The sequence below is a fragment of the Somniosus microcephalus genome, chromosome 28 (genome assembly GCF_052327205.1).
Source record: "Somniosus microcephalus isolate GS21.2 chromosome 28, FLI_Smic_1.0, whole genome shotgun sequence".
Taxonomy (NCBI): domain Eukaryota; kingdom Metazoa; phylum Chordata; class Chondrichthyes; order Squaliformes; family Somniosidae; genus Somniosus; species Somniosus microcephalus.
Genome location: NC_141014.1, coordinates 29,867,466 through 29,879,931, shown reverse-complemented (window position 1 = coordinate 29,879,931; position 12,466 = coordinate 29,867,466). Strand labels below are relative to the sequence as shown.

At 46.4% G+C, this 12,466-nt stretch overlaps 1 protein-coding gene across 1 annotated transcript in view; it reads right to left on the bottom strand.

The window, feature by feature from the left end:
* gga1 (golgi-associated, gamma adaptin ear containing, ARF binding protein 1) overlaps positions 1-12,020 on the bottom strand; it is a 73,884-nt gene extending 61,864 nt beyond the window's left edge. Inside the window, exon 1 of the mRNA XM_085969666.1 lies at positions 11,949-12,020. Coding sequence (XP_085825792.1) covers positions 11,949-11,991 — 43 coding nt within the window. The 5' untranslated portion in view covers positions 11,992-12,020. The remainder of the gene's footprint in view (positions 1-11,948) is intronic.
* Between the last annotated feature and the right edge of the window lie 446 nt (positions 12,021-12,466).

Below are 12,466 nucleotides of genomic sequence, written 5' to 3'. Positions count from 1 at the left end.
AGTACATTAGTACAATAGCAAAATTACATTAGCTTGGGTCAGTTGGTAGCACTGTTTCTGAGACGGAAGGTTGTGGGTTCAAACCTCACCCTAGACTTGAGCACATAAGCTAGGCTGACAGTTCAGTGCGGTATTCAGGGAGTGCTGCATTGTCAGAAGCGCATCTTTGAGATGAGGCCCTGACTGCCGGTTCAGGTGTACAATAACTATCGTATGAGCAATGATCCCTCTAATTTTTTTTTTTTTTATAAATGCGCGGTCCCTTTAACTGGGTGCGCAGCCCATTCAAAATTTCGTGCATGCGTGGTTTCTTCCCTGTAGAAGCCGGTGAGCGGCCTGTGTGGGACCTCCAGACCGCTGCGCAGCCACGCAGCTTAGCGGGAATGTTGCCCATGACGGCAGTGGAAGTGGAGCTGGGAATTTACCCACTGTCCAGGCCAACATTCCTCCCTCAACCAATACCAACTTTTTTAAAAAGTTAATGTCGTTCATCTCGTTGCTGTATGTGGGATCTTACTATGCACAAAATGGCTGCTGCACTTGCCTGGATAACAACAGTGACTGCACGTCAAACTAATTTATAGCACGTAAATGCGCTAAAGGAATTATATAACCAGAAGGATTTCCTTCTTTTTCTGATTGGCCTTTTCATTTGTACCATCAAACACTAATTGCAGTTAAATAAAATGTTGTTACTTTGCAATTGTGCTATCTGCTAAACAATAAGCATTTGATAGCTAGTTACAGTAAACTCTCGTTTAAACGGCACCTAATCAACCGGAATTCTTTAATAATCGGCAAAATAGATAGCCGGTAATCTTGCCGATCCCATCCATTTTTCATTTTTCCAGAGTCTAAGTTTCCCGTGGTGGCCGAGTTAGTCACTGGTTTTTATTTATTTTGTGTTAAAAATTGCCTACCTCTCCGTTATCCGGAATTTTAAATCAACCGGCACCATCCCGGTTCCATCAGTGCTGGATATGAAAGAGTTTACTGTGCTCTGCCGAATTAATTAATATTTTTTCAAGCGCAGGTCAGCACGAAATAAATTATAATGCAGTGATGGAAAAAAAAGTTAAAGGTTCACAGTCAGATCCCAGTTTCTGTATAAGGTTTAATGTAAATGATGCTTGGGAAATATCCAACGCATTATCTAGCTCATAAGCAGCACAACTGCGATGTTGTGGATACCCATGGGACAAAAAGGCATCTCACCTACCACGGGGAAACAGGATCAGCTGGTTTAGTTGCTTCAGCAACTCGTACAATAACATTATTTTTTTCTTTACATTTACACCAAGTGGGCTGAGTCATCGCACGAGCACACAGGAGTGATCGGCTGTGGAGATCCCAAAGGGATTTTCATCCCAGCGAACAGAATGCTATCGGGGTTCCTTCCCCCCTCAAAGTCATCTCAGAGCTTTATCTAAGCTAATTGGCATACGTTCCTTTTATGTACAGTCATTAACCAGAAAGTTTAAAAATTGTTACTCAAGTTCTTTTTTGACGGTTTGCCTAATATTTATGAAAACTAATTAAAAAAAACAGAATGGAGAATCAACCCCAGAGCCTCACTACCTTCAACCTGCATCAAAGCAGTACTCCCAATGGAAAGACACTGGACCATGGATCCCCAACTTCTGTTAAATTGACATTTCTGGCCCCTTTTGAGGTTTAACACGTATTTTGAATGAATAGCCCACACACAATATTAACTGAAAGGCAATGTAATACAAGACATTCTGGGATTCCCTTAGCATTGAAAAAACACAAACATTCGCCTGGATTACGGTCCTCCTTAACCATGGCTTCCTGTGAACAGCATGCGAGTTAGGGCATTTCCCCATATTAGTAAATTTAATCGAATATCATGCCATTTCATCATGGAAATTTGCTACACTACACATGGGCAAAAAAAGCAATAATGAAACAGAATTTTCTATACGTTATACAGAATAACACACTGTATAAAAGTACAGTATGTTGTAAGACAGCAACACATCTCAGCACTGAGATAACGCTAATAAGTCACTCACTGTTGCATTAACACTTCGTAACGCACCATCCCAATCAATGTTCCCGTTAAGCTGTGCGGCCGCGCAGCGGTCTGGAGCTCCCGCGCAGGCCGCTCAGCAGCTTTCAAACAAAAAAACCGCGCACACGCGGAAATTTGAATGGGCCGCGCAGCCTGTTAAAGGGGCCACGCACCCAAAAGAAAATGAGTGAGAGCATTGATCCCAATCTAGCTTGCTGCCAAGGGTGCATTCACAGTATAACTGCAGTCTACAGTGCAAAGCAAAACTACTTCGTAGCGACGGTGCAGTTAGTGTAAATTGAGCCTGAATCCAGAGTTAGGGCCTGGCCTGACTGAAACGAAGGGCAGTACTTTGCTTTGGAGTAAACTCAAGCCTTGGTAGCCATGTTCAGCGGTGTGAAACCAAACCCACTTTGCACCAACGCTAAGCCTGCAGTGTAAATGCACCGTCATTAAGCTTTGTAACTATATATACCCTCTGGTACATGTTTCGCTATAACTTGCAGCTTTGAAAATTGTATTCCTTTCCCTACAAAGCGCTCAAAGGGTAGGGGGGAAAGAAAGGAAGCGCCATAAAAGTGGGAGATGTGCTGCAGGAGTTTTTATACTGCTGGAAGCTTGTTTGATTTACAGTAGGTTTAGGCTTATCCCATTTGGCTATATATTTTTTTAAAAAGACAGGTTGGCCAATGTTCCCGCTAATTTGTTTTTGGTGCGCGACCCCTTTAAACGGGCTGCGCGGCCCATTCAACTCTCCGCGCACGTGCGCTTTTTCCATTTAAAAGCCGCAGAGCAGCCTGCGCGGCCGCACATCTTCACGGGGATATTGGGGTTGGCTCGTCGTTGGTCACTTTTACCGTGGCGCTGTTCAGTTTAATCCCAGAAGGTTGGTGTTCATGGTAGGTCCACCACTAAATCCAGCTTCCGAATCCAGAATTGTAGGCCCAGAAAAAACTGGACCTAGGATTCTACTGCCAGGGTAAGAGAGACACGAGTTAGCAATGGAAATGCAGGGTGCTGGCTCACAGCTGCTCGTGCCCTGGGACCTGAATGAAACGCTTTAAGGGCGTGTGATACACTTCTTGTATTATACCCTTAATTCACCACACCAAATTGCTCCTACCCCTAGTAACAGACATATAGCCAGCAGCACTTCACACTCGCTTGAAATACTCTCCCCGGACACAACCCAATTCTGGAAGGACAAATTCTATAATCTAATTGTTCTGTTATGCAGTCAAAATAAGCACAACATGAAAGTTTTACTTATCCAGCTTTTACACTTCAATAAGGCCCCAGTAAAACACTGAAATTGGACAATCTGATCTAATAGGATATTTTAATAAATTTACCTAAAAATGTTTGGGGAGAAATGCGAGTTCTGTACGCAAAAGTTAATACTTATTTAGAAGAAACACAGTAGACAACAATGTGCGAACTTTGTCGTTATGTGAATGTTTAGACATCTAAGCAACAATTCAAAGGCATCTCTTGTTCATCTGTCTATTAAAGATTTCGAGGACAGTAGAGGGACCAGAGATGCTAATGAACAACGGTTCCACCGCCTAATTACTGTTCCTCCCCCACAGAATCAGTGAGCTGAGGGAGGCATCAAACATTTCTTAAGACTATATTTTACCACTTACATGATGCAGCCACATCATCACCTTGACTTTCCTACACTCCCAAACATCTCTGAACTGCAGAGGTACACAGCCGGAAAATCATTGGTCATTTTAAACTAGCTGCAATTTAGTCATGGAATAATTTTCTTTTTACATTATGTAGATAAAAATACTGTTTGAATTGATAAGCTGGGCAGTACAGCTATCAAGTCAGAAATAAATGGGGAAAAAGGTAATAATACGCTTCTATTAGAATTAATTATTGCACGGTGGCATAGTGGTTAGCACTGTTGCCTCACAGCGCCAGGGACCCGGGTTTGAATCCGGCCTCGGGCGACTGTCTGTGTGGAGTTTGCACATTCTCCCCGTGTTTGCGTGGGTTTACTCCGGGTGCTCCGGTTTCCTCCCACAGTCCAAAGGTGTGCGGGTTAGGTTGATTGGCTATGATAAATTGACCCTTAGTGTTAGGGGGATTAAATACGTGGGGTTACGGGGATAGGGTGGGATATGTGTTGGTGTAGGGGTTACGGGGATCGGGTGGGATATGTGTCGGTGCAGGCTCGATGGGCCGAAATGGCCTCTATCTGCACTGTGGGGTTTCTGTGATTCTGTGATATGGATTGGACTACAGTGTTTCACACCTAGGCACTGGGCTGCTAATTAAGACTTTTTTCTTACGACTGTTCACCAGTTGTGATACATTGCAATGTCTATTTAAAATGCTTCTTACATAGTTTGACTAGGTTTTCACAATGAAGGTCAGTGAATAGTGAGGGTGACACACAGCATCAGCCTTGGATATCATGGATGAAAACAAAGCATTGTTTCCTCTCTATTGCCCTCGACATCCTCCCCGAAACAATTACTTGACGGGAACAAGTGCACAACTTTTATGAAAACCACATGGATAATTTGAGCTCACTCGAGAAGCTCGACACCATCCCGGACAAAGCAGCCCGCTTGATTGGCGCCCCATCCACCACCTTAAACATTCACTCCCTCCACCACCGGCGCACCGTGGCTGCAGTGTGTACCATCTACAAGATGCACTGCAGCAACTCGCCAAGGCTTCTTCGGCAGCACCTCCCAAACCTGCGACCTCTTCCACCTCGAAGGACAAGGGCAGCAGGCGCACGGGAACACCGTCGCCTCCAAGTCACACGCCATCCTGAATTGGAAATATATCGGCCGATCCTTCATCGTCGCTGGGTCAAAATCCTGGAACTCCCTCCCTAACAGCACTGTGGGAGCACCTTCACCACACGGACTGCAGCGGTTCAAGAAGGTGGCTCCCCACCACCTTCTCGAGGGCAACAAATGCTGGCATTGCCAGCGACGTCCAAATCCCATGAATAGGTAAAAAAATGAAGCAATCACAATTCAGTTTTACACAGATTTCTGTCATGGGCATGACACAACTTACATTTATATCTAGAGCAGAATACTGCAGATGCTGGACATTTGAAATGTAAACAGAAAAAAATCCCAGCTGGATGTCGAGATAAACATTTTTTTTAAAAACACATCCATTCTATCCAGACGATATCTTTTGGAGATTATTTTTCATGGAAGTACAGCAGTCAGAAAAAAATAAAGAGGGAAAAGACAGGAAGAATTCTCCAGGCACCAGTAGACATTCCAAGGGAGCTACCACATAAAATTATTAGCTTAAAAAAATGTTGCTGTATAGAATTAAATCGTTAATGGAGGTGCACGCACTCCTGCTACTCCAGGGACAGTGTCTTGCGTGTGATGAGCTGAACAGATTGTAGCTGTTCATTCCCTTCCACCTTCAAATTGACCCATTTTCCAAGGCAACTCTCAAAACAGCAACAAGAAAATAGGTTTCCGTCACTACAGCTAAGCTGGAGAGAGGCAGCGTCAGCAGCAGCGCAGTATCAATTCCTTAATCTTTTCTTAAAATTGCTGAAAATATCCAGCATTTAAACCCTCATGAAGAGCGAGGGTGCAAGAAAACTATGTGGAAAAACAATCACACATCCTTGTGGGTAATTCACAACTTAGAGGTCGTATGAATCAATATGAAGAAAATGGCAGCCCAGTATCACCAGCACTAGAAAAGTTGTCTCCTAAACAAGTCATAGATTGACGTTCAATCTGTCACTCAAATCCAGCTACCTCAACTGAGGCATCTCTCAGTCAGCGTCTGGGAAGATGTGTGTGTGACAGCAATGTGTTATCTCAGAGAGAAAAAAAAACCCTGATAGTTTCCAGGCGCACCCCAGTGAAAATTCTGCTTCCAGATTGCTTGTTATCCAAAACTCTGCTGCCTGTGTCCTAACTCGCACCAAGTCCCGTTCACCCATCACCACTGTGCTCGCTGACCCACATTGGCCGCCAGTCTGGCAACACTTCTAATTTAAAATTCTCATCCTGGTTTTCAAATCCCTCCATGGCCTCGCCCCTCCCCGTCTCTGTAATCTCCTCCAGCCCCACACTCCTCCGAGAACTCTGTTTCTGCAATTCTGGCTGCTTGCACGTCCCCCAACTTCCTTCGCCCCACCACTGGCGGCCGTGTCTTCCGCTGCCTCGGCCTGAAGCTCTGGAATCCCCTCTCTAATATCTCCCTATGTGGCTCGGTGTCAAATTTTGTTTGATAATGCTCCTGTGAAACGCCTCGGAACATTTTACTATGTTAAAGGTGGCATATAAATGCAAGTTGTTACATAGGATATACGACACACAAACAGCCCATTCGGCCAAACCGCTCCACTCGAGCCTCCTCCCGTCTTTCCTCATCTAACCCTATCAGCATAACCCTCTATTCCCTTCTCCCTCATGTGCTTGTCCAGCCTCCCCTTAAATGCATCTATACTATTTGCTTCAACCACTCCCTGTGGTAGCGAGTTCCACATTCTCACCACTCTCTGGGTAAAGAGGTTTCTTCTGAATTCCCTATTGGATTTTTTGGTGACTATCTTATATTGATGGCCTTTAGTTTTGCTCTTCCCCACAAGTGGAAACACTCTCTCTCTATCTACTCTATCAAAACCTTTCATGATTTTAAAGACATCTATTAGGTACCCCATAATAGACTGATGAACAAGGTCAGAGAATGCGGAATCACAGGACAAGTAGCAGAATGGATTGCTAGCTGGCTTCAGGACAGAAAGCAGAGAGTGGGAGTAAAGGGTAGCTATTCACAGTGGCAGAAGGTGGGTAGTGGTGTTCCACAAGGATCAGTGCTGGGACCACTGCTGTTCACAATTTACATTAACGATTTAGACTTTGGAATCAAAACACAATTTCTAAATTTGCGGATGACACCAAGTTGGAGGGGGATAGTCAATACTGAGGAGGATTTCAACAAATTACAGGAGGACATTAATAAACTTGCAGAATGGGCATATAATTGGCAAATGAAGTTCAACACAGACAAATGGTGGCATAGTGGTTAGCACTGTTGCCTCACAGCGCCAGAGACCCGGGTTCGAATCCGGCCTCGGGTGACTGTCTGTGTGGAGTTTGCACATTCTCCCCGTGTTTGCGTGGGTTTCCTCCGGGTGCTCCGGTTTCCTCCCACAGTCCAAAGATGTGCGGGTTAGGTTGATTGGCCATGATAAAAATTGGCCCTTAGTGTTAGGGGGATTAAATACGTGGGGTTACGGGGATAGGGTGGGATATGTGTTGGTGTAGGGGTTACGGGGATCGGGTGGGACATGTGTCAGGCTCGATGGGCCGAAATGGCCTCTATCTGCACTGTGGGGTTTCTGTGATTCTGTGAAATGTGAGGTATGTCATTTTGGTAGGAAGAATAGGGAGGTCACTTATCACTTGGAGGGTGCGAGTCTAGGTGGGGTAGAGGAACAAAGAGATCTGGGAGTACAAATACACAAATCACTTAAAATTGTGACACAGGTTAGCAAGGCCATAAAAAAAGCAAACCAAGCACTAGGGTTTATTTCTAGAGGGATAGAATTGAAAAGTAGGGAAGTTATGCTAAACCTGTATCGAACCTTGGTTAGACCACACTTGGAGTACTGCGTACAGTTCTGGTCGCCATATTATAAAAAGGATATCGAGGCACTGGAGAGGGTGCAGAGAAGATTTACAAGGATGATACCAGAAATGCGAGGGTATACACATCAGGAAAGGATGAACAGGCTGGGTCTCTTTACTCTTGAAAAGAGAAGGCTGAGGAATTACATAGGATTATTTAGGATATACGGCACAGAAATAGGCCATTCGGCCCAACCAGTACATTGCTTTTTTTATGGCCTTGTTAACTTGTGCCGATACTTGTAGTGATTTGTGTATTTGTACTCTGAGATCCCTTTGTTCCTCTACCCCATTTAGATTCTTATTTTTCAAGTAGTATGTGACCGCCCTATTTTTCTTACCAAAATGTATTACCTCACATTTATCTGTGTTGAATTTCATTTGCCAATTTTTTTTTTTTTAATTCGCTTATGGGATCTGGGCATCGCAGGGCAAGGCCAGCATTTATTGCCCATCCCTAGTTGCCCTCGAGGTGGTGGTGAGCCGCCTTCTTGAACCGCTGCAGTCCGTGTGGTGAAGGTGCTCCCACAGTGCTGTTAGGGAGGGAGTTCCAGGATTTTGACCCAGCGACGATGAAGGAACGGCCGATATACTTCCAAGTCAGGGTGGTGTGTGACTTGGAGGGGAACTTGGAGGTGGTGGTGTTCCCATGCGCCTGCTGCCCTTGTCCTTCTAGGTGGAAGAGGTCGCGAGTTTGGGAGGTGCTGCTGAAGAAGCCTTGGCGAGTTGCTGCAGTGCATCTTGTAGATGGTACACACTGCAGCCACGGTACGCCAGTGGTGGAGGGAGTGAATGTTTAAGGTGGTGGATGGGGTGCCAATCAAACGGGCTGCTTTGTCCTGGATGATGTCGAGCGTCTTGAGTGTTATTGGAGCTGCACTCATCCAGGCAAGTGGAGAGTATTCCATCACACTCCTGACTTGTGCCTTGTCGATGGTGGAAAGGCTTTGGGGAATTATATGCCCATTCTGCAAGTTTATTCATGTCTTCTTGTAATTTGTTGCAGTCCTCCTCAGTATTGACTTTCCCCCACAATTTGGTGTCGTCCACAAATTTAGAAATTATGTTTTTGATTCCAAGGTCTAAATCGTTAATATAAATTGTGAACAACAGTGGTCCCTGCACTGATCCTTGTGGAACACCGCTACCCACGTTCTGCCACTGTGAATAGCTACCCTTTACCCCTACTCTCTGCTTTCTGTCTCGAAGCCAGCTAGCTATCCATTCTGCTACTTGTCTCCGTGCTGACTGCCTTCTGGCACCTTGTTGGAAATCTTTATGTGTGGCCTCACGCAGCAAGAGCCATTTTTTGACTGTAGGGGTTATTACAGCTAAGCCTGTACTGCCCTTATCTGAAGTGCACACATACACACCTGCCAACAGGCGTCACTGATAGCGGAGTGAGAACTGTCTGAATTGATATCTCGCCTTGACCGAGGGGTACTGCGGCCAACAGATATAGTCCTTCTGCCACATTAGCTATGATCAGCTAACAGGACAGAAAAGGACTTGAGCCAGGGACTGCAAACTTTGGGTCTGTTTATTTCAGTAGCACGCTTGGTAGTGAATTGAGCCATGAGGGCTATGCATTAGCTTTTGTTATGCATCCCAGCCGATGCAATCTTTTGACACAGATAGTCTAGCACAGATACCCTGACACCTGCTAGTTGGATTATGTGTGTGTGTGTGTGTGTGTGTGTGTGTGTGTGTGTGTGTGTGCATGTGAATGGGTGTGTGCATGTCTATGTGTGTGGGTGTGTGGCCGCGATTTTGCCGGCGCTCAGAGGGCGGGTTTGGAGGCGGGTCCAGAGTTAAATCCAAGATGATTGACAGCAGGTTGTGAACCAGCCACGAACCCGCCTCCAGGCGACTTTCCAAGGGGTCGGGTCTGCGACGCCTGATCAAGCCCAACACCAAGCGGCAGGAAAGACAGTTAAGGTTGTTAACTACCCGTTTAATCCTACTTTGGGAGGGCTTTTCAATTTTGCAACATTTTCAGCGTGTTCCACAGCGTTCCAGAAACACGCCAGCTGATTGAGTCGGGTATTCCAGCAAGCTGAGTACTTCACAGCTGCAAGTGCAGCATTAAAGCTAACCTGCCACTTTAGTTACATTTCAAAAGCCTGAACTTTCTGATTGCAGAATGTTGAAGATGTTGTTCAGGTGTTTTGAGGTGGTAACTGTGTGTTGTGAGATCTATATACACTGTGACCTCCTTGGAATAACCTCTCTCCACATTGACTGAGCACTTATAACATTTCATCTTCAAGTGACATTTTCACCAGCATAATGGGAACCATTTATACTCTCTCATCATGGTCCTCAGATTGCCGTGGCAGCAGCAGAACCAGGCTACTTGACACCTGACTCCGCATTCCATGTTTCTATACAACAGCATTGCAACAGGGATTGACATATACATCTAAAATTGTTAACTCAACAACTCCATTAGCATTGTACCATGCGACTACCAGGATGGTACAAGCCAAACTAGATGGACCGTGGCCTTTTTCTCTCTAGCAATTCCAATGTTTCTATCAGTGGATCCCAGATCACCTGGCCTGCCCCAACTTTGCCATGGTTCAGCCAAACCTCCTAACTGCACTGCAGTTCGCATATCTGACTGCCAAGACAAGTGATCCGGAGTCCATTCAGGAAACTTGGGAGGTGTGTACAAGACAGGTGTCCCGAAGGATCCTTCTTCTCATGCCTTCAGGAGACTGACTTTCAAATGTCAGCTGTGGCTCAGTGGGAAACAACTCTCACCTCTTCGTCAGAAGGTCGTGGATTCAAGTCCCACTCCAGACACTTGAGCACCAAAATCTAGGCGGACACTCCAGCGTGGTACTGAGGGAGTGCTGCACTGTCCGAGGTGACGTCTTCTGGATCTTTTACATCCATCGGAGAGGGCAGACGGGGCCCTCTCAGGTGGACGCAGAAGATCCCATTGCACTATTTCGAAGAAGAGCAGGGGAGCGTCCTAGCCAATATTTATCTGTCAATCAACATCACTAAAACAGATTATCCGGTCATTATCACATTGCTGTTTGTGACAAGCGCTCTACTCGGAGCTCCGACACGGCAAGAGAGCCCCAGGTGGGCAGCGGAAACGCGTCAAGGACACCCTCAAAGCCTCCTTGAAAAAGTGTAACATCCCCACCGACACCTGGGAATCCCTGGACCAAGACCGCACAAAGTGGAGGAGAAGCATCCGGGAAGGTGCCGAACACCTCGAGTCTTTTCGCCGGGAGCAAGTGGAAGCCAAGCGCAAGCAGAAGGAGCGCACGTCAACCCAAGCACCCCACCCACCTGCCCCTTTAACCACCGTCTGCCCCACCTGTGACAGAGACTGTAGGTTCCGCATTGGACTCATCAGTCACCTGAGAACCCATTTTTAATGTGGAAGCAAGTCATCTTCGGTTCCGAGGGACTGCCTAAGCTGAAGCTGTTTGTGGGAGCTTGTTGTGCACATATTGGCTGCTGCTTTTCCTATGTTACAACAGCGACTACACTTCCAAAAAAAAGTACTTCATTGGCTGTAGAGCGTTTTGGGACGTCCTGAGGTTGTGAAAGGTGCTATAGAAATGCAAGTCTTTCTTTATTGAGGTGCAACCACCAGCCCAACTCAGCACATTCAAAGCCAGAGGAAGCCCCGCCCACCTCCAACCTGATGGGCAGGCGGTGCCTGATTAGCACACCAGCGTGCCCCCTGATTGGCCAAGGGCAGGCGACGCCTCATTCGCGTATCCCAGCGAGCACCCCTGATTGGCCAAGGGCAGGCGACGCCTCATTCGCGTATCCCAGCGAGCCCCACTGATTGGCCAAGGGCAGGCGACGCCTCATTCCCGTATCCCAGCGAGCCCTCTGATTGGCCATGAGCAGGCGACGCCTCATTAGCATACCAGCCAGCCCCCCTCCCCCGCCCTGATTGGCCGAGCCCGCTGTCAATCTCCAGCATTCTATCTCTTCTTGCACAAAAATCCACTTTAACATTGAATAAAACAATCCTCCGGCTATCAAAAAAAAAATAACACGTTTAACAAAAAAAAGGACCAAAAATAATAAACCACCGGGAGATTTATAACAATCGAAAGTTCAACTGTTGTAGTTTTCCAGAATATTCTGAGGCAAAATCTAAAGCGCCTTTGCTTTCTTTTAAATAAAGGCTGATTCTAATCCACCCCCGCCCGCCTGCATTATTTAAACCCTCTCTACTATTATTGCCCTTATTTTTATTGCCAGGTTCGCCCCCCGCCGCCCGCACTCACTCAGCCGCGACTCCAGACTCTCCTCCTCCGGCGGAGCCGCCATCTTGGACTGAGCGCCAACTCTCGCGACATTTCGCCACCAGCCCCGCGAGATTTGGCCGCGCCCTCTTAAAGCGGTAAACGGACCCGATGCTTCTTAAAGCGGTAAACGGGCCCGATGCTTCTTAAAGAGGTAAACGGGCCCGATGCTTCTTAAAGCAGTAAAAAGAAAGACTTGAAAGACTCGCTTGTCCAAAAGCACCTTTCACAACCGCCGGACATCTCAAAGCACTTTACAGCCAATGAAGCAAAAACAGGAAGGCAGATTATTATCTTTCGATATGCTTTCGATAAGGTCCCGCATAAGAGATTAGCGTGTATAGTTAAGGCACATGGGATTGGGGGCAAGGTATTGACTTGGATAGAGAACTGGTTGGCAGACAGGAAGCAAAGAGTTGGAATAAACGGGTCTTTTTCCGAGTGGCAGGCAGTGACTAGTGGGGCACCACAGGAATCGGTGCTAGGACCCCAGCTGTTCA